General features: G+C 30.8%; 5 protein-coding genes across 7 annotated transcripts; 1 reads left to right on the forward strand and 4 right to left on the reverse strand.

The window, feature by feature from the left end:
• Window positions 1-4,251: 4,251 nt before the first annotated feature.
• nac (GDP-fucose transporter nac) lies at window positions 4,252-5,751 on the reverse strand. The gene is made up of 5 exons (XM_076409660.1): window positions 5,513-5,751; window positions 5,261-5,459; window positions 4,968-5,193; window positions 4,620-4,912; window positions 4,252-4,563 (listed from the first exon to the last, which is right to left on the reverse strand). Exons 1-5 carry the CDS (start codon window positions 5,575-5,577, stop codon window positions 4,357-4,359), a joined length of 990 nt encoding a protein of 329 aa, XP_076265775.1. The 5' UTR covers window positions 5,578-5,751; the 3' UTR covers window positions 4,252-4,356.
• A 471-nt stretch (window positions 5,752-6,222) lies between these two features.
• Window positions 6,223-7,253, reverse strand: LOC143199683 (uncharacterized). Its single transcript, XM_076409662.1, has 2 exons — window positions 6,987-7,253; window positions 6,223-6,849 (listed from the first exon to the last, which is right to left on the reverse strand). The coding sequence occupies exons 1-2, from the start codon at window positions 7,112-7,114 to the stop codon at window positions 6,339-6,341; spliced, it is 639 nt and encodes a 212-aa protein (XP_076265777.1). The 5' UTR covers window positions 7,115-7,253; the 3' UTR covers window positions 6,223-6,338.
• Window positions 7,254-11,775: 4,522 nt separating this feature from the next.
• Window positions 11,776-13,207, forward strand: LOC143199686 (uncharacterized). Of its 3 annotated transcripts, none has more exons than XM_076409665.1 (3): window positions 11,776-11,905; window positions 12,102-12,283; window positions 12,769-13,207. In XM_076409665.1, the coding sequence occupies exons 2-3, from the start codon at window positions 12,153-12,155 to the stop codon at window positions 13,067-13,069; spliced, it is 432 nt and encodes a 143-aa protein (XP_076265780.1). In that variant the 5' UTR covers window positions 11,776-11,905; window positions 12,102-12,152; the 3' UTR covers window positions 13,070-13,207. The 3 variants fall into 3 exon arrangements, with proteins under 3 accessions (XP_076265780.1, XP_076265782.1, XP_076265781.1); XM_076409667.1 differs by having other exon boundaries at window positions 12,955-13,207; XM_076409666.1 differs by lacking the exon at window positions 11,776-11,905 and having other exon boundaries at window positions 12,019-12,283.
• A 649-nt stretch (window positions 13,208-13,856) lies between these two features.
• SCOT (Succinyl-CoA:3-ketoacid CoA transferase) lies at window positions 13,857-16,487 on the reverse strand. The gene is made up of 7 exons (XM_076409664.1): window positions 16,179-16,487; window positions 15,948-16,059; window positions 15,532-15,758; window positions 15,223-15,479; window positions 14,984-15,152; window positions 14,704-14,824; window positions 13,857-14,638 (listed from the first exon to the last, which is right to left on the reverse strand). The coding sequence occupies exons 1-7, from the start codon at window positions 16,269-16,271 to the stop codon at window positions 14,028-14,030; spliced, it is 1,590 nt and encodes a 529-aa protein (XP_076265779.1). The 5' UTR covers window positions 16,272-16,487; the 3' UTR covers window positions 13,857-14,027.
• A 364-nt stretch (window positions 16,488-16,851) lies between these two features.
• Window positions 16,852-19,374, reverse strand: Tif-IA (RNA polymerase I-specific transcription initiation factor RRN3 homolog Tif-IA). Its single transcript, XM_076409663.1, has 8 exons — window positions 18,676-19,374; window positions 18,525-18,621; window positions 18,302-18,454; window positions 17,976-18,246; window positions 17,720-17,919; window positions 17,481-17,659; window positions 17,165-17,423; window positions 16,852-17,112 (listed from the first exon to the last, which is right to left on the reverse strand). Exons 1-8 carry the CDS (start codon window positions 19,124-19,126, stop codon window positions 16,923-16,925), a joined length of 1,800 nt encoding a protein of 599 aa, XP_076265778.1. The 5' UTR covers window positions 19,127-19,374; the 3' UTR covers window positions 16,852-16,922.
• Between the last annotated feature and the right edge of the window lie 247 nt (window positions 19,375-19,621).

Below are 19,621 nucleotides of genomic sequence, written 5' to 3' on the forward strand. Positions count from 1 at the left end.
AAAAGTTAGATAAAGACGAAAAATTCTAGTATACAGTATATGCGGTAAAACCTCCCATTCAACGCTTTCATTTATTACATGAACCTTTAAAGAAACCTGTAGTTAGGGTGTAACAAAACATATTTTTGATTTATATAGCAATGTGGTTTTTCTTGTTCTGGCCTAAAAACTGGCGGCGGAATGCATGACGGATATCAGATCGCGGAGACTTGCCCTGGAGTGACAAGTTGGTCCGCATTACGTGGAACTGTCTCTGGGCTTACCAATACACTAAACCGATTGGCCCTTGTGCGTCGCTACTGCTACTGCATTAAATTTGTGGATATGGCACCCGCTAACCGGGCAGCCGTTATTGGGCACGAGCGCCCGGCGTAAAAAACAGATAGTGAAACTTACTATAGATTCGCGAACTGGAGTTAACACACAACTGGATGCTTTCGTATGGGGGCAAAAGTTATGACTGCAGCGACGGATGATGCCGTTTCAGTTTGGAAAAAGGGAAGTTAGCGGTGACGCGGTGCTAAGCTCCCAGCATGTCCATCAGCTCGCGAACAAGCGCGTTTTCAAAAGAACTTGAACTGAGATGTTGTTTGTGGAATTATTGAAAGTGCTTGATTTGTGGAGTATCAGTTTCCCTGTGAATTTGATTATTTCTAAAAACCATGGAGCGTTTAACTGCTAGAACGGTAGATCAAAGAAGATTTTGGTTTGGACATCAAAGAAAGGTTTGCTATCCCCGAACCTTTCTTTTTTTATTTTGCAAATAGCAATTTTGCATTTTTGGTGCATTTTTCAGCTTTTTTTAGTAAATTATATTAATCTTGATATAAGAGGATTTTATATTTCTCATCGCATCTAATAATTCGATCAATAATGTTATATTAATTTTCTAAAACTATTTAAAAATACAAATATAGAGTTATTCGAATTTACTTCGATCCATTCTCCCCCCTTAAAAATATTAAAAGTTTTCTTAAATATAAGGAAAATTGTACCATACTTCTAAATTTATACCAATTTCAAATAAGAAAGGCATTTTTCGTTTCATTATGATGACAAACCTTCAAAGAAGATACTCTAATAAGTAAAGCTTTATTCGGAATAAGACACTTGTGATAACATAGATCGTATATACATTTCGCTATTCGAATTCAAACACTATTTCCGTTATTAATGGCGAATTCACTTCATAAAATATATTCTGAGGAATATATTTTGAATGATACAAACTATAATTAATAAGATATTTTTATAAAAAAAAGGTGTAATAACAAATTTAATATATAGTCCTTCCAATAAATCAGCCAATACACGTTTTATCAACACCGTCAGAACGTATTGTCATATTCAGTTTATTAAAATGTAAAATCCCTCTTATACTTGGAGAATTTTTCTTTTTTAGTTTACTAATTAGCATTACTCTAGTTAATAAGAAGCAGAATGAAGTCTAATGAATCCGAACATGTAACCAAATTTATCTATAAAATTCGATTTCTGTGGATACCGGTCGACGCTGTTGTTATATGTTAATTTAAATATAATAGAACAAATCTAACTTACAAACTATTGTTGTCTCTTTAATTAACTGTAGTTTAAATCTTTCAATAATTATGCTCAGATTTTATTTACATTAATATTTTATTGTCAGAGTCAAAATAAAAGAAAACTTAGATTTGATGCAGAAAAGTTACATTATAAATATTGATGACGTGCACTGACTGTTTTACTGGAGGAACTATAAAACTAGATTTAAAAAATAAAACATTTTAGTCCAGCAATGCACAGAAACCAAGCAGAACCATCGAATAATATGGATTAAATCAAATTCTGCAAAATATTTTAAGTGGAATATATCTAAACCGATTCAATCTATAATTAATAAGATGCTTCATAACGAGATATGTAGTCAAAAGTAATATTTTTCATCAATTGTGTAGAAAAACAAAATAACACATAAAACAGTAACATTTAGAAACAAAAAAAATGTATTTATTGCACTAAACTAAATTATAATATTTCTTATATATATAACTATTTAATTATAACTATTGATTTAAAAAAAGGGTACAAATAGTATAAAAAGTCCAAATTCAAAAAGTTCCAATTAGAATACATCAAAATATATGTATTTTAATTGGAAACTGTCATTTAATTAAATATGTAAATAAAACAACAATTATTTTCGGTCATAGATCAAATTATTATAATGGACATAATTATTTATAAATACATCAAACACATTAATATTCAATAAAAATGATACTACTTCAGTAATATTCTACCCTCTCTATAGCATATTCATATTTACACAAACAAAACCCGAACCATCAGCCTATATTAACAAGCATTACAATTACCAGCTTCTTACAAGTAGTTTAAAATAAGTATCGGAAAGTAATAATTGGGTTTCACGACTACAGACGCACACACAACATCGCTCCCAACAGATAAAACAGATAAAGAACATCAGTTCACATCAGATTTCATTCAACGGTTACTAAATTTATGGATCGAGGCGTTTGTTTATTCCCGCCCCGCTACTTCCAAACAAAACGTAAACTACTTCGATTTCGTCTAGACGTTACCTTCATCGATAGCAAGATTTTGTCCGCGAGCTGCGGCCACCATTAACCACATGTAACAGCACACGGCACCTATCATACTTCAAACATCTACAAGAGTTTGCCAGTACCCATATGTCGTACACTCGAATTGCCGATCTGTTTTGGTTGAAACAATCCAAACATTTACGCGAACGTCACGGTGAAATTGTTGCGCCGACGTTGATCCTAAATCTGGCGAATAAGTAACACCAACAACGGAACACGGTCGATGCGGCCACCGGTCAGAGTGATTCACGTACTACTGTTTCATTAAATCGCACCGGCAGCTGATAACCAGCCCCATTTCAAGATAAGCAATCGATTAGCTTTATCTCTAACCAGGTTAATCAAGGATTCAGGACTGTTTAACACTATATGCATACAGAGATATTAATATTCCTCTTATCGCGTAATTCGGATAAAATTAACTTTTTCACACACGACTAAAATGCTTAACGTTGATTTAATACGTCCATAATAATTATGATCTGTATCAATATGAGGAATGTAACTGTTCAAATACTGTATTTAAAAAGTATCCTTACATATAACGAATACAGAATAAAAACATGCGACATCTCATTTTTATTAACTACATTTTTTAAAATATCAATACAAATGTGCTGTAATGCCAAAATACACTATGCGGTAACACACCGAGTCATAGAAGCTATTCAAAGAAAAACATTGATGCGGTGCAATTATAAGTAATACCAAACACACATAAAAACTACTCGGGTGATGGTAGTATTATGTGAATCTTACGTTGGATAAAGTTACGTGTTTCTTTCTTGCACTACGTTGTACACAGATCAAAATCATACTTGATAAGAGATTAGAAAAAATATGGGTTGCATATACCAACAATATTTTTTTTTTAACCACTACACTAAGCTGAAGGAGAAAATCAAGCGGGTTTTGGATTTATAAACACCAATATAATCTCAACAAATATAAAGTCTATAAGACCAACCCTATCAGGCATATCAACATCCATGAAAAAATAGGGTACCCTGATCAGGAGAGCATCAATATTCTTTCATTTTTTGAAAATTATATATATTCTATATGCAAAAAAAAAATAACTTGGTTAAGAAGGTAAAGTGGTAGATATAAAAAACCAACCAATAGATTAAAACCTCACTCATCATTTCATCTACCACTAAACATAAGATATATAATGATTTATTTAATCATAGTTTTAACATATTCAGAACCCTTTATAAATAAAGTGATTTTGAAGCTTTAGCCTTATGTATACATATGTATACTGTATAAATCAAACATTCTGAATATGGTTTATTTTGCATGGTTTTTATTGCAAGACGTCGATAGTCCATATCTCGGAAACTATAAGAGATAATGCAATTTGGCAATCGGCAACGTAATTAGCATGCCGAATATTACTTGGAATGTGAATTGGAGCGAAATCGCTAATTCATAAGACCATTTTACAATTCTGGCTCAAGTTAGAAGCAGAGCCAATATTGCAAGATGTCGATAGTCCATATCTCGGAAACTATAAGAGATAATGCAATTTGGCAATCGGCAACGTAATTAGCATGCCGAATATTACTTGGTATGTGAATTGGAGCGAAATCGCTAATTCATAAGACCATTTTACAATTTTGAAATGAAAGAATAAACATAAAAATGGAGGTTTTATTAAAAAAGAACACAATGAAATATTTCAACAAACATAACAATAAAAGCTTTAAAAAGTCATAATATAAATAAATATATTTTCAACTATTTACACCTTTGAAAATGGTCCCTGGCGGTGTTTTCTTTCCATATCTATTTGTTTTATTCGCGCATAAGCACCACTAGCTATCAAAATAATTAAATTCGAAAACCACCACATTATAGATTTGGTTTCTTGATACCAATAAGTGGCTAATACTGTTTGTGCACAAGCTTTTGCAGTGCCAGAAATGTTATGCGTAAGGGCAGAAGTATACTGCAAAAATATGACGTTATTGAACAAATCACTGATATAAAAATTAAATTTAATACTTTAATTTGTAGAGATGTAAAGAATCCAATTAAAAATCCACATATGCCTCCTCCAAGTAATATTCCCCAAAAGAATGTTTCTTGTAAATAAGGATACTGAACAATAACTGGAAGCTCTCTATTAAAAATCATCATCGGCACAAATATTATAGAGGCATAGACATTATTTGCATATGAAAGTGCCCAAACCTCTCCATTAACTTTAGGCAAAACCTTTTTAGTCCAAATGGAATATAAAGATAGAGATAACGAACCCATAATGCCAAATAAAGTACCAGCTACTGAAAGACTTCCTGCAACACAAAAAAATAATATTAAGTACAGATGGCAATTAAAAACTACAAATACCAGAAAAATGTTCTTGATCCACTCCCATCCAAAATCCTACTATGATCACCAAACAACAAATCATACATTTTTTGGAGGTTTTCTCCCCCAAAATCATATAGGTAAATAGTACATTAAATATTGTTGTTAATGATCTTCCTATATAATAAAATGCTACCGAAACATATTTTAAACATAAGTTATTTGATGCAATCATAAGTGTAAACATTATAGACACTGGTAGAACCTGAAAAATATTTATGTAAGTCTGAAAATAAAATTGCATTCTACTTAAATAACTACTTTTATCTTACAGATTTTATAATTTGTTTATCCCATATATCTATATCTGGAAAAGAAAATTTTGACGGAAACAATTTGCTTAGACTCTTTTTTCCATAACATATTAGTGCCGTTATTAGAGTCTGACTTAAATTAATGAATATGGGTGCATCCAAATCTAAATCACTCAACAGAGTTTTGTTAACAAATACAGTTGATATTGAAATGATCCTTGAAAGTTAAATATTATGATATATAATAATACTAATTAGTGATCAACTTACCAATATCCACTTACAACAAAAAATATAACAATATATTTACTCAATAAACTCTGATTTTGCTTCATTTTACTTGCTTATTAACTGAACCTTAGTAATACAAGTAATCGCAAAACGTTATGTCGCCCTTGCTTGGTTTATCATTACGTTGATACCAAAAATAATTGTATAATACCAAAGTATTTTATCTAATAACATTAATGTTTTCGTGGCTATGTAAACATACAAAATATAAAATAAATGTGATAGGTTAAGCGTAAAATCATCTTCTTGAGGAATAAATATAAAATTATATATAGATTACTCATACTTATTATAAGAAAATTAATATTGGAAATTTATATATATATATATATATATATATATATATATATATATTTACTTTTATAAAATTATTATATTTAATATTTATTAATAATTAATGATTAATACCAACACAAAACAAATTAAGTATTCCAAATACTAGTAGTGTTTTTATCACTTCCATTTGTAATCTCAATATCCATTTGTAAACAAATTCAAATACAAGAACAATGAAGTATATAAACAATAAGAATTAGAGAGAAACAGTAAGTCTATGTGTATAAAATTATAGAGATATGTGTAGAATTATAACAAATATTCTATAAATTCCACTTTTATTATTTAAAATACATTATATTTTATCATTTCATTATTTCTATAAAGAGGATCAATTATAATGAAAATATAAATAATTTTTAATAATTTTATTAGCCAAAAGAACAATACACTTTCATCATTTGATCAACATTTAAAATAATTATACCTTTTCTTAATTATTAACAATTTAAATTATATTATATATTAATTAAAGATTATTATATATGTTACCATATTGACAACCCTGGCAATTTTCTGTATAACTACGACGTGTTTTATGTTTTGGACATACAAATTTACCACTAGATGGAAGTGATTCTTTTTTGTGATCCAAAACATGCCGTTTGAAGAAAATTTTCGATGAGCTCTTATACTTACAGTGAAAACAATAGTACAAGTCAAGGAGGGTTTTATGATTCAGCTTGTGTGATTCGTAATAAAGAATGGAAACAGTTTGAAAGGGACACTCTTTACATTTGTATGGCTTTGATTTTAGATGAACCGATTGATGGTATGCTAATTCAGCTATGGAGAGAGCTTTATAATAGCAGTTGGGACAAGGATATGTAGGCCGGTCTACATTGAATGTATAAACATTTGCCGATGTCTCGGGTATGTTTATGGATGGTATGCTACCGTCATAAAAATATGTATAAACACTGGGCAACGGCGATGAAAAAGTGTTATCAATGTGTAATGTGGCAGGTTCATTTTTAATTCTGAAATAAAATAAACATTATTTTTAACAACATAGAATGTCATAATGAAACAGTAATAAGTGTATACATAAATTAAAATCAACAATATAACAACTATTCTGACAACTTAATCTACGTCAAGTCCCCTAATTACTTACATAACATCACTAGAGTTATCCACTGTCTCGTATAGTCCTGTCAAATAGTTAAAAACTTTTTCAACTTTTCGGGAATTTTGATGTCCATTTTCCCAAACGTCGTCGTCGCATTGTTCTACTTTAAACATGTCAGATATTTAATTGATGTCTTCACTTACACTATACCAATCAACGTTGAGTATTAAAATAATTTCGTTTTAATAATAAAAACTGTATTCTGGTAAAATACAGTGGAAGATGGACAAGTTATGGGAAAACCCATTAAAGGATAACAAAACTTACTACAAAAAATAAATATTTTTGATAAGGAATTCGAGCGGGTAGATATGGTCATCATACAAATATCGGAAAAACAACACGAATACCGGTTTCTTTGTACAGAGGTGCGTTAAAAATTTAAACGCTACATATGTTATTAATATACCAAGGATAATCATTTGATCAAATGTAATGGAATACTGCCATTACAGGAATTTCTATTAGATGGTTTAATAGAGTCTATATAATCACTACATAATATAAAACAAAGTCGCCTTTTCTGTCCCTATATCCCTATGTGCGCTTAAATCTTTAAAACTACGTAACGGATTTTGATGCGGTTTCTTTCAATAGATAGAGTGATTCAAGAGGAAGGTTTATATGTATAATACATGCATAATATACTAAGGCAACATTGCTAATTTTAGAGGTTTCTAACGTGATGTCGTAAATTAACCTATTTTTTAGGCTTATTTAGCAATTAGCAAAAACGCTGCCTAACCCTACGAGTTAGATCAAATTAATGTACTACAGTATTGTACACCATAAAAAGGTCTACAAAAAAGTCCACGATGGTATATGTTTATCTTTTAGGGATAACCCACATTAACCATTTTTATTGTTTACTTTTTACGTGAGAAAATGGCTTATTTACGAAGCTATTTTAAGCAATACGGCATTAATCCTTATCGAATTAAGTACCTTAAATACAGTGTGCAATTAATATAGATCAATATGGTTCCTTACAGCATGTAAATTAAACAAATATTTTCGGAGATATTACAAATTTAAAATTTGCGTTTAAAAATGTGTAATGTAATAAAAATTGTATGAATTTAGATATTCCAAAGATAGCAGGAAATCTTCATAGTAAGTATAGGGGAAGAGGAATTGTTTTACTCCAAATTTAATGTGTGCAGGCCAAGGGCAGTAATGAATGAACCAAAAATACTGGATCGATTTTAATCATGTTTTCATTGAGTGACATAGGCATATATATATTATGCCCGTGCAAAGTCGGAGCGGGCCGCTATGTTTTTATATACAACGTTCATATTTTTTCTGTAGTGTATTTAATTTAGTATCAGCATTGCACCCGTGCGAAGCCGGGGCGGGTCGCTAGTTGTACATATAAATTTTGCCATGTATCATGCGCAATATCATGCGCCTGGTTCTGTTCCACTGTTATATTTAGGTTTATGCGCATTTCATTCTGTTTGTGTTTTTATTTGCCCATTAAAAAAATGGTTTATAAAATTCAAACAATTACAAAATTTTATTTAGTGCAATATATAGTAGTTAGATATGATATTATTTATAGGTTCTAGATCCTAGATCCTTAGGAACACTTTTTCTGTAGGCCAATTCATTGCTATTATGGCTTTGGTTATATATTTCAGTTTCAGTGACTTCAGACAATTAAACATATTTTCATAGATAGATTTTCATCATAATCACTTTACACTAGTGGTTTTGGTGAGCTTTTTGGGGTAACTCACTAATTTCTTTCTTATTTTTTCACATAATAGATCTGACACCTCTCACTGTGGCTTAATGCAGCATGTATCATCTGCAATACAATTATAATAGTGGGTTTATAACCTGCGATATTATAATAACTCTTTACTTACTTTTAATCATTTCCGTCTTTTGCATTTTCCTATCAACTAGTTTCTCTTTACCTAGTTAGTTTTAAGAAATCATTCAATGGTTTAACGGCATATTTTAATTAATTTTTTTAATATATATTAGAGTCTCCTGTTTACCAACTAGGGTTTATCTAGACTAGACTAGACCTACGTAGGTTCCGAACTAGAGATTCAGAAAAAATATCGACATATAGATATATTTTTTTCAGAAAATATCGATATTTTTGCCCGATAAATCGATATTTTTTTAGCGGATATTTTTCGATACTTTTAAGATAAATTAAATACAATTTTTAACAAACTTTTAACGTTGGTACTTACTATTTTAAAGGTTTATCAATTTTCAAATTTAGATATATCTAAATATCGAAATTTTTTTGGGTGGCCAACACCCCTACTCCGAACCGTAATCCTCGGCATTAAGCCTACCGACTGGCGAGTGACCAACTTGGAGATCATCCCAGAAGACATCCAGTCTTACCCAGCCTGGTTACCGGAGTGACTGGAATCATTTTCCTTGTCACATTTTGCACTCTTGCCTAAGGACAATCACAAACAGAAGGACCATGCCCCATCAGGATTTAAACCCGCCGCTATCGCAACAGCAGAGGACCGTCCTGTCGCCTTTATTTTTAATAGCATAAATAAATAAATTACACAATAATAAGTCAAAAATATCTTATTTTCACGTATTTTCATCGGCTAAAAATCACCATAAAATTCATCTATTTCTATTTTCTTTATTCTTAATTTTCCATATTTAACATTTTCAGTAGTTACTGCTGCGAGTTTTGTCGTAGAAGAAAAGTTGAGTAATTGGGAAGTCAAGAAAGGCATTTTTATTGGGCCACAAATATGTTAATTTGTCAAATTTGAGTTTTTAGGAAGGAAAAGTTCTCAAGAGAGTTATATATAGATGTTTAGGAAACGAAAGAGATGATAGCTATATTCAATTGATGACTGATTGTACAAAAATACCATTAAGGACCCGAATTTAATTAGAGACATGTTGCACAACATTGGAAATAGGAAAAATAATTTCTGCCATTTCGATTTTCTTCAGTTAGTTATAGTGCTGGTGACCAGCATAGCAAGTTTGCGTCTATACGGTTAGTTACGGTTATACCTCATGACCAACTAGTTCATTCTTTTTCAGTACGCAAAAATATAATTATTAGATTGTAAATATTATTAAAAAGGAAGTTTAAAGGTCATTGGCATATGTAATTAATATTTTAATTCTATTTAAAAAGTGCTTTCTAGATTTACAAAACTGTTTAATATTAGAAGTCTGTAAGTACCGATGTTACATCAACGATTTGTAAATAACTGATGCGTTTAATAAATTTTTCTTAGAACTAATCGTGAAATAGTAAAAAGTGAACAATACGTTACAAAACTGGGTTAAGAGAATGCACTGTGGATGATTAACATTTATTAAAAGTCTGTTTCTTTATTAAAAATCTCTTTATTGAAAGTTTTTTGGATAAATAATATTTTAGAATTGAATTTAATATTCCAAAATTTGATATATGAGCTTGAACCACTGGAAGGTTGTCCATTGAGAAGCATGGCTTTTTCTAATTTGCTCTACACACCTGTATAGCCCATCCAATAAAACAAGCAATGCACGTCACTAAAATTTATGACGTCAGCACAGTGTAATGTTGCCGTCTCGCGTAGAATTTTGGTTTACAAACCTCTTATTATCATCACTAATATTTTAAAGAATTTTGCAGACATTTGGCGACTCCACCCTAAATCGAACTTTATAGACTGATTTGATAGGCAACACTGAATTGGCTGCAAACGTTTGAATTTGAATAGCATCTGCCGGAATGATTGTGATGCAAGTACCAAAGTATACTAAAGTCTATATCGTTACAAAGCCGTAATTGAACATTATTTCGGACAAGGATTGCTGTGATTTTAGAAATTTGATTGGTGATGCGAAACGTTGTATGGCATTCAACAGAAAATTCAGCAATTATATCATTCTTATACAGGCATATTGGCGTTCAAAGTCAACTTCTTCGATTGCTAAACTGATAGAATTATTTGCAGAAAGCTTTTTTTAATTCCTGTGATTTATTATGAGCTGTTTCAATCCGATATTCGTGTTCTAAATAATGCTTAGTCTCTAATCCGCAAATTTCAGGGTGTTGCAAATGTGATGATAATATAATTATTGAATAGCATTCAATACTCCGATTGTTGGCTTTAGATGTTGAGTTGTACCTTAAATTTTTTTTATTATTACAGTGTTCATAGAAAAGTTTATTTCTGTAAAACCCTTCTGGGCATCCTCTGACAACCATATTAACCAGCGGGTAGCTGTGCAGGCTAAGCTCGTCAATATTAATGTACTAGGATCGAATCTTGCTTAGGATAAAGGTCGTTTAAAAAAGTTTATAGTTCGTAAAAATTAAATTAATTAATTAATTATTAATGTGTTGAAAGGTGCTAAATAATAAAACAGTGTTGAGAGCGACTATAAAAAAAAAATTACAATATCATATTTATCTTGCTGGGTAATTGGTTTAGATGTTGTTAAGAAATAAATTGAATAGCAACACAACTCCAGCTATATTCAAAAATATTGAAACCTTACATATTTCTATGTAGTTTACATATTTGTATAAGGCATGTCGGTAACAAGTTGTACAACTAAATTATGTTTACGTAGCATTGCAATGCGTACCAGGTACAGCTATATATTTTATTTTATTGACACCCTTTCAAATATAAAAAATGTCAAATTATTTTTTATTTGTTTGTCTACAATCATTTTTATTTATATGGATACTTCGAACCAGAAAAGCAGGGTACGAAAAAGGATATGGCAAACCAATTGTTTTGTCTCAATCGAATCAATAGCTTAGAAATTCATTGTGAACATACAAGAAAACATTCATTTTATTTATAAAAATTTGATAATTAGCCATATAGATATAACATACATCGTCCAGTACCTTCGAATGACATAGGGTAAAAGCCACAAGGACGGGATTGGTGAGATATTTAGTACACTACGCATCTAACTGTTTATATTGTTTAATCATATATATGATCATAACACAGTTTTTGCCTTATTCTTAATTGTTATTTTTACTTGTGGCTATTTATGAAATACGTAAATAAATACTAATATCAGTTAATGTTTAAAATATTGGTATAGATATTTGGTTTTTGTGTCACGCATTTACAGATAAACTGGCCAGTTTGGTTTGGTATCATACATACAAACCTATCAATATAAATGGTTAATAACGACGCATTGTACATTGAAACCAAAGAAGATGACAGAGAGAAATTAAAAATAAATGATTATAAAGTATTTAATTATTGGACAGGGACATACGAATCCGTTACAGCTAATTATGATTATAAGTAAGTATATATTTCACAGTTACTAGTGTTGTGTTAAGTAGTGACAACTAGTGTTTTCGAATTGCAGTGATACACATAATTTAAGCATCGGTTTAAATATTCTAAACGTAGTACTTCTTACCATCGAACTCAATGTTTAAGTGCAAAAATTACAAACAAAATTGATTGTTCAATTGTCTAAAATGAATTGCCACACCCCTAACACTAGTGTTAACACCTTATCTCACAAATTATTTTTCTCAGTTATTCGATCTTTGATATCATTATTGTCTACAGTCTATTGTAATGCATAAGTTGAATTAAAAGCTTACTACATAGTTTAATCAACGACAGCTACGTACTTATTTGTAACTACTTCTGGAACCAATTCTTAAAATAAATCTGCAATTTTTCATCAACAATACATGTAGACTTATCTCAGTAATCTATATTATTAATTAACTTATCAAATTATTAATTAACCAAATACCAATAATATATTTCAGAAATGAGATATCACTGGGACCTAATTTTCGTAATTTGCATTCAACACCTGGTAAATATCCAAGAAGGAATTGCTTATTTTGTACATTTAAGAGCAGCTCGTTAGAGGTCATGAAACTTCACCACTATAACGAACATATTACCAACATTCTAATGATAAAATTCAAGTGTAAATGTTGTTCTTTCAGCACAAAACATCCACTCAAAGCTAGGCAGCATCATACAGAAAAATCTCATAATGTTTATAAAGCGGTTACATTAAACCAGCTTCCAAAAATTGTCATCGCCGAGTTTGAATCTTAGCGCTCTCGTTTACAAATTGTTTTGGTATTTGTCCGGAACATCCCAAAGGCGATCAAGCTATGTGACAATGTAAGGGTTGCTTTTATGCAAGTGTATACAACAAAATTGGTGAATTATACATACACGTTTGTGTTCATACCAAACTTTAGTACCGAACTATATAGAGAGGCATAAGTGGACTTGCAAAATGACTCAACAAAATCTCCATTACACAGTATTTTAAACCATTTTATGTTTTTAATAAAATGTTTGTCTGAATTGGAAGTACTCAAATTATTATAATGTATACGAATTATTAAAGTAATTTATTTACAGTTCAATACAACATATATATCTTATAATTATTATCAAGACTATTTTAATTACGATAATTTTGTTTAATTAAAATATTTATATTTTAAATAAAATGTTTGTCTAAATTGGAAGTACTCAAATTGTTATAATGTATAGGAACTATTAACGTTATTTATTTACAATTTAATAAATGTGTATCTTATGATTATTATTAAGACTATTTTAATTACCATAATTTTATTTTTCACCAACATAATCATATTAACTAAACACCCTGCCTTGAAAACCAGGAAATTGTCAAACTTTAACAATGTTTTATAGTTATTGTAGTGACTTCCCACCAGTTTATAGCACTTTTGGTCGATATAAAATACATGTTTTAATCTAACAGTTGTTTTCATAATCGTAGAACATCTTTTGCATTAACTCCTATAGTTTTCTATTGAAATATGATAAAAGTCAATTAGGTCGAAGGACCGACAAAAACAAAACATTAAATAATAATGTATATTTTTATATTTCGAAATATATCATAAACGTAACAAATATGTGATTCTCGATAAAATAGAATGAGGCAATACAGCAAAACAACTTGCATTAATAATTATACAATATTTACACTGTATATTATGGCTTAACTTAGAGGTCAACAATTCGATATATTTCAATCCACTCCAATTTGACCCATTGGTTTTAGGTCTTCGGCGACTCGGAAATTACAGCCTGTCGTAACTAAAATGTCCTCGACCCCGACTCCATCGGCTATCTCGAGGAGGGTCAGTCCCTCGTCCTTATCCACGCTAAATACAGCTTTCTCTGTAATGATTAGATCCACAACTCTGCTTCCCGTTAACGGAAGCGTACAGTTCTCTAAAATCTTTTTTCCTCCATCTTTGGCTGTGTGCTCCATGCACACTACCACCTTGGTTCCAGGAGCCGCGACTAAATCCATAGCACCGCCCATACCTTTAACCATCTTGCCAGGTATCATCCAGTTGGCCAAATCGCCGAATTGCGATACTTCCATGGCGCCCAGAATGGTCAGATCAATGTGACCGCCGCGAATCATGGAGAAACTTTCATCGCTGCTAAAGAACGAAGCGCCTGGAACGACAGTGACGGTTTCTTTGCCTGCATTTATGAGGTCAGCGTCTACACAATTGGGTAATGGGAAAGGACCAAGACCTAAGATACCATTTTCAGACTGAAGTAATACCTGCATGCCTTTAGGTATGTAATTTGATGCCAGCATAGGCATACCGATACCTAAATTAGCTGTACCCATAGTTAAGAAATTTTAAAATAGTTCATTAAGTATTCTATTATTCTAAAAAGGATACCATACATGCCATCTTTGAACTCTAAGGCAGCTCTCCTTATGATTCTCTCACGCTTCTCAGCAGCTGGATTCCTTTTTACAACTGAGTCAGCACTATCTGATGTTTTTTGTACTGTAACCCTCTAGGATGATAATTGTAATAAATATATTAATTTAGCCTTAATTTCACAACATAAAATGTCATAAAAATGTGACCCTAATATTGCTTTTTTAATAACATATAATTGCAAAATTCTTATTGTAAAAAGTTATTTTGAATACATGAAGTAAAAATATAATACCTCTATGCGTTTTTCATATTTTGTTCCTTTTACAACACGATCAACATATATGGCTGGCACATGTATCTCATCAGGAGACAGAGCACCTAACTCAACAATTTCTTCAACTTCAGCAATAGTTAATTTAGCTGCCTTGGCCATAGTTGGATTAAAATTTCGTGCTGATAATCTAATATATACCACAGATGTTATTACCATATTCATACAGAAAAATGTAATGTTGGTTACCAGACACTTACCTAAACACGAGGTTACCAGCAGTATCAGCTTTCCAAGCTTTTATAAGAGCAAAATCACCAGTGATGGCTTCTTCCATAATATACTCTTTTCCATCAAAAGATCTGGATTCTCTTTTCCCACTAGCCAATTCAACTTTCCCACTTGAGTCATACTTAATGGGAGCTCCACCTTCATGTACTAGAGTTCCATATGCAGTGGGTGTAAAAAAAGCAGGTATACCGGCACCACCAGCCCGAATTCTTTCTGCTAAAGTACCCTTCAATAAAATTTCATTAACACACAGTTATGTTAACCTCAACTATTTTTACTTGTGGTGTCAATTCCACTTCTAATTCTCCAGAAAGATATTGCCTTTCAAATTCCGCATTTTCACCTACATAACTAGCAATCATACGTTTTATCTTTTTTTGTTTCAAAAGTAGACCTAATCCAAATTTATCAACGCCAGCATTATTGGAGACTACCACCAAGTCCTTAGCTTCATGTTGAAGTAAAGCGGAAATTAAATTTTCTGGTATACCACATAATCCAAATCCTATTTCAATTTAACGCATTAGTAAAATATATGAGTATAATGATACATGAATACATTAATAACATATAAAATGAATTAAAAACATATCTTGTAAAATCTAATTTTTATAGTACTTAACTGTAAAACCGTGTTGTAAAAAGTTTAAAGATAAGGATACAATTTAAAGTTAATATTTATGGATTTTCTTACCTCCAATTAATAATTTAGAACCATCTTGAATATCTTGTATGGCCTCTTTAATATCATTATATATCTTCTTTTTCTGAACAGATGGTGCCGTAGCAAAAGTACAAGATAAAATCTAAATACATAAAATTACTTCTTAATTCTTTTAATCATAAATAATTAAAAAAAAAATATATATATATATAACCTCACAATTAGTGCGGCAACATTGTTTGACTTTTATTATAAGCTTACCTTACTACCTTGGTTAATTTTAGCTTTACATTGTCGGTGTTTAAATATATTTAAACAATTGTTTCCAGAAACAAATATCAGTGACCTAATCATGATACCGTCACTACAGAAAATTATTACTATAACCTATTCTTATGTTGAGTTGAACTCTATAATCTAAACGATAAGAATAAACTAAAATACTTTTTCCATGATAACTTTATAATAAGAGTATTTAGAGAAAAATAAAAATTGTAAACAAGTTCTTTTGAAACCAGTTTTGTGTCATCTCGAGATAAACAAGAAAAACTGTATCTTGGGTCATATAATGAACACATTTATCAGTAGACGGATGCAGTTCACAAAATAGACAGGTATTCTATATTTTCATGTTTTGTGGTGCATGTTGAATGAAATATATACATTAAACTCCATTTTTAACAATATCTTTCGCTTAACAGGTTCTCGTTTGAAAACATTTCCGGAAAAAAGATGACTATGGCCAGTTTGATTTTAACAGCAAACAATATTAATTTTCGTACTTCTTGAAAAGTTTTTCGTTTAGTAAAATCAATCATCCATCGTTCTTTAAAACTAGTCGATTATAATTTTTTAACTGAAAGATGCGTGTTAAAAATATTAATTAACAATTTAAAATAAATAGTTAATGATATAGTTAAATTAAATTCAAAAATTATATACATATATACTTTTATTTCAGAAAAAAAAAAACATCACAGTAGATAGAAAACAATTCAGTAATATCTAGGCCTTAAACTTAAACCCGGGAGAACTACCGTATGAAAATTTATTTCTGGCGTTAGTTGACGTAAATTCATGGCTATTATCTAAAAAGTCGTCATCCTCTTGATTCTCCTTGTGATCTACCTCTGAAGAATGGCTCCACATTTCCTCATGATAATCCCTATAGTGTGGCTGAACTTTTCTACTAGACCTGTCAATGCAAACTCTTAGCAATTTGACGATTTTGGGCTGAAATTACTTACTGTTCAAGTATGTAGGGATCAAAAGGGAAGAAATCTGTCAGAAGGTTATCAGATATTAATCGTGCCCCCTTGCCATCTTGATGTATAGTGGGTAAGTTATTACGTTCATTATGATCTATTACTGTATAGCAATAAGCTAATTGATACTGCCGAGTAACAGCTGCAAAATTTTTAACAACTGCTGGTTGACACACACGTAACGGATTCAATCGACCTGTTACCATTTTACCGAGTTGCAAACTTTGCAAAAAAGCTACATCTAATAATAAAAATATTACACATATTAATTAGTATTAGCATAAATTTAAACAGTTACCTTTCCTACTAGCAACCAAATCTTTATGACGGAAAGCCACTATATAAAATAATGATTGACAAACACTGTAGAATACTAAATGCACACGAACATCCGTATTTACAGAATCCAAACCATCTTGATGTGCAGCATAACTATGAATCCACTCAGCCATTTGTTGTAATGTACCTTTTAACATTCTTAAATATAACAATAATATATTATATGATTAAATAGCTAAACAATATAAGATAACTTACGATAATGGTACAAATAATGCTCTTGCTACCAGACTTGCCACGTAACTTACTGCTGCTTGGCGAAGTACCACAGGTACATTGAGATCACACACATTTCTCCATAAGTGATTAAGGAAAGCCTCAGTTAATGCAGGTTTTAGGCTGCACAGGACAAACATAATGAATTGTACATGATGTGTACCATATGTTGGTAAAACCACCTATAATAAATTGAAATTTAGAAAATAAAAATAAAAGAAAATACGAAATCACAGACCTTATCAAAAACTGATACAAGATCTCTGTATAAATTTTTTGTTTTGCTCCAATCCAAGTTACCTTGGTCATCATTACACTCCTCAAGTATGTAATCCAAAACCATATCCATACAAGTATCTAAAGAAGTCCCTAGTTCACCTCTGTCCACTAAAGTATAAGTAGTTTGGATAGTCTTTACTGATTTTATATCATCCATAGGAAACATATCTTCATCCTCCATTTTTTGTTCTATTATTTCCTTTGGAGCATTTACATCCATTATTACTAATCTACAATATAATGCATATATTTATATGATATGATATAAAGTGCATCAATACTTACTTAGAAAATATAAGGTGAAGAATATCTGGTCTAAAAGATGGTTGATACCTTATAATAGAAAGTAGGTTCTTCAAATAAGATTGTTGAAATATTAATGGTTTATTGTAATATGGATAATATTTTATAATTGACTGCCTTAAAAAATCTTTAGACCTACAAATATGTATATTTATATATTTAATACATAAATGACTAAAATCAAAATTTCACAGTGAACACTTACATAGGAACCACTTTTAATAAAATATTTATCAGTTTATGTAATTCTACATAATTTGTTGTAATTACTTGACTTAATTGTCCATTTACTCGTGTCTGTCCTAATAAATTAAGAAAAGATTAAAAACACATCTATAACAAAAATGTATGCTTACCAGGTAGAAATTGGCTAACTAAACTATCTATGACAATTTTAGTATGGTAATTATGGGCACTAAGTAAATTTACTATAAAACTTTGATATTCAGTCACCACTGTTTCATTACGGTCTGTCCATCGTACTGATAGTAGTGCTTCAACAAAAAGTCTTAGATCTTGGTTAAGAAGGGATATGCATTCTGTTGCTTCCACTAATAAGTCAGAAATATCTTTGTCAGGCAGTTCAGCATCTCTGATAAAGCACACCAAACTAAGGTATTGCTTGGGATCATTAGTTTGTATATATTCACTAAGAATAGTTTGCACTTTCTTTGCATGTGGAAGCTGAAATCTCACTTTAGGCGATGCATTGACTAATTCACTTAAACGCTTCTTTAACGTCGAGTTCTTCTTCAGTATTGAAGGAGTTCCAGTGGAACTCCGGCTTCTTCCGGATTTTAGAGACATATTGTTCACTTATATATTAATGTTATAAAAATTTAAACGATACATAGGTTCTCAAACAAAACCAAGAATGCAGTATCACTACTAAAAACATTCAATGTAATTCGAATGGTTGAAAAATTCGTTTTAGTTCAACAAAACTACGTATGAACTTCGGATACATGTGCACGATTTACCGAAGTACCTGAGCCCAACAAATTAATTTGACACAAAACGTCACGACAAAGGATGTTGTCAACTTTATTCTGCCAAATTAAGAAAAGAAAGGAAGCCATTTTACCTTCTATACTGAGAGACAAAAGACGTACTTTTATAATTGGAATGCAAACACAAAATTTTACTGTGATTTTTGGTTTATCACGTATTCTGGTCTATAATCTCTAATTGTTATCACTAGTATTTTGAAGAATTAGCAGACATTTGGCAACATAGCCAATCAATACCAACCCAAATCGAATTATATAGGCTATTTAGGTGATTTTATTTTTTTTTTAATGG

This window comes from Rhynchophorus ferrugineus, unplaced genomic scaffold (assembly GCF_030347505.1).
Source record: "Rhynchophorus ferrugineus isolate W39M unplaced genomic scaffold, kcgeb_rfMv2 rfM7, whole genome shotgun sequence".
Taxonomy (NCBI): Eukaryota; Metazoa; Arthropoda; class Insecta; order Coleoptera; family Curculionidae; genus Rhynchophorus; species Rhynchophorus ferrugineus.

What these genes read in the sequence shown, in the direction of transcription:
- nac (XM_076409660.1), bottom strand. Translation starts at nt 5,577, where the DNA reads ATGAAGCAAAATCAGAGTTTATTGAGTAAATATATTGTTATATTTTTT. An exon ending in TTTGTTGTAAGTGGATATTG is followed by an intron (nt 5,460 to 5,512) that starts GTAAGTTGATCA and finishes TTAACTTTCAAG; the next exon opens with GATCATTTCAATATCAACTG. An exon ending in GGATCAAGAACATTTTTCTG is followed by an intron (nt 4,913 to 4,967) that starts GTATTTGTAGTT and finishes TTTGTGTTGCAG; the next exon opens with GAAGTCTTTCAGTAGCTGGT.
- LOC143199683 (XM_076409662.1), bottom strand. Translation starts at nt 7,114, where the DNA reads ATGTTTAAAGTAGAACAATGCGACGACGACGTTTGGGAAAATGGACAT. An exon ending in GATAACTCTAGTGATGTTAT is followed by an intron (nt 6,850 to 6,986) that starts GTAAGTAATTAG and finishes ATTTTATTTCAG; the next exon opens with AATTAAAAATGAACCTGCCA.
- LOC143199686 (XM_076409665.1), top strand. Translation starts at nt 12,153, where the DNA reads ATGGTTAATAACGACGCATTGTACATTGAAACCAAAGAAGATGACAGA. An exon ending in ACAGCTAATTATGATTATAA is followed by an intron (nt 12,284 to 12,768) that starts GTAAGTATATAT and finishes AATATATTTCAG; the next exon opens with AAATGAGATATCACTGGGAC.
- SCOT (XM_076409664.1), bottom strand. Translation starts at nt 16,271, where the DNA reads ATGATTAGGTCACTGATATTTGTTTCTGGAAACAATTGTTTAAATATA. An exon ending in TTCTAAATTATTAATTGGAG is followed by an intron (nt 15,759 to 15,947) that starts GTAAGAAAATCC and finishes AAATTGAAATAG; the next exon opens with GATTTGGATTATGTGGTATA. An exon ending in GCTGGTAACCTCGTGTTTAG is followed by an intron (nt 15,153 to 15,222) that starts GTAAGTGTCTGG and finishes GGTATATATTAG; the next exon opens with ATTATCAGCACGAAATTTTA.
- Tif-IA (XM_076409663.1), bottom strand. Translation starts at nt 19,126, where the DNA reads ATGTCTCTAAAATCCGGAAGAAGCCGGAGTTCCACTGGAACTCCTTCA. An exon ending in CTTCACCTTATATTTTCTAA is followed by an intron (nt 18,247 to 18,301) that starts GTAAGTATTGAT and finishes ATTATATTGTAG; the next exon opens with ATTAGTAATAATGGATGTAA. An exon ending in TTTGGTTGCTAGTAGGAAAG is followed by an intron (nt 17,424 to 17,480) that starts GTAACTGTTTAA and finishes TTTTATTATTAG; the next exon opens with ATGTAGCTTTTTTGCAAAGT.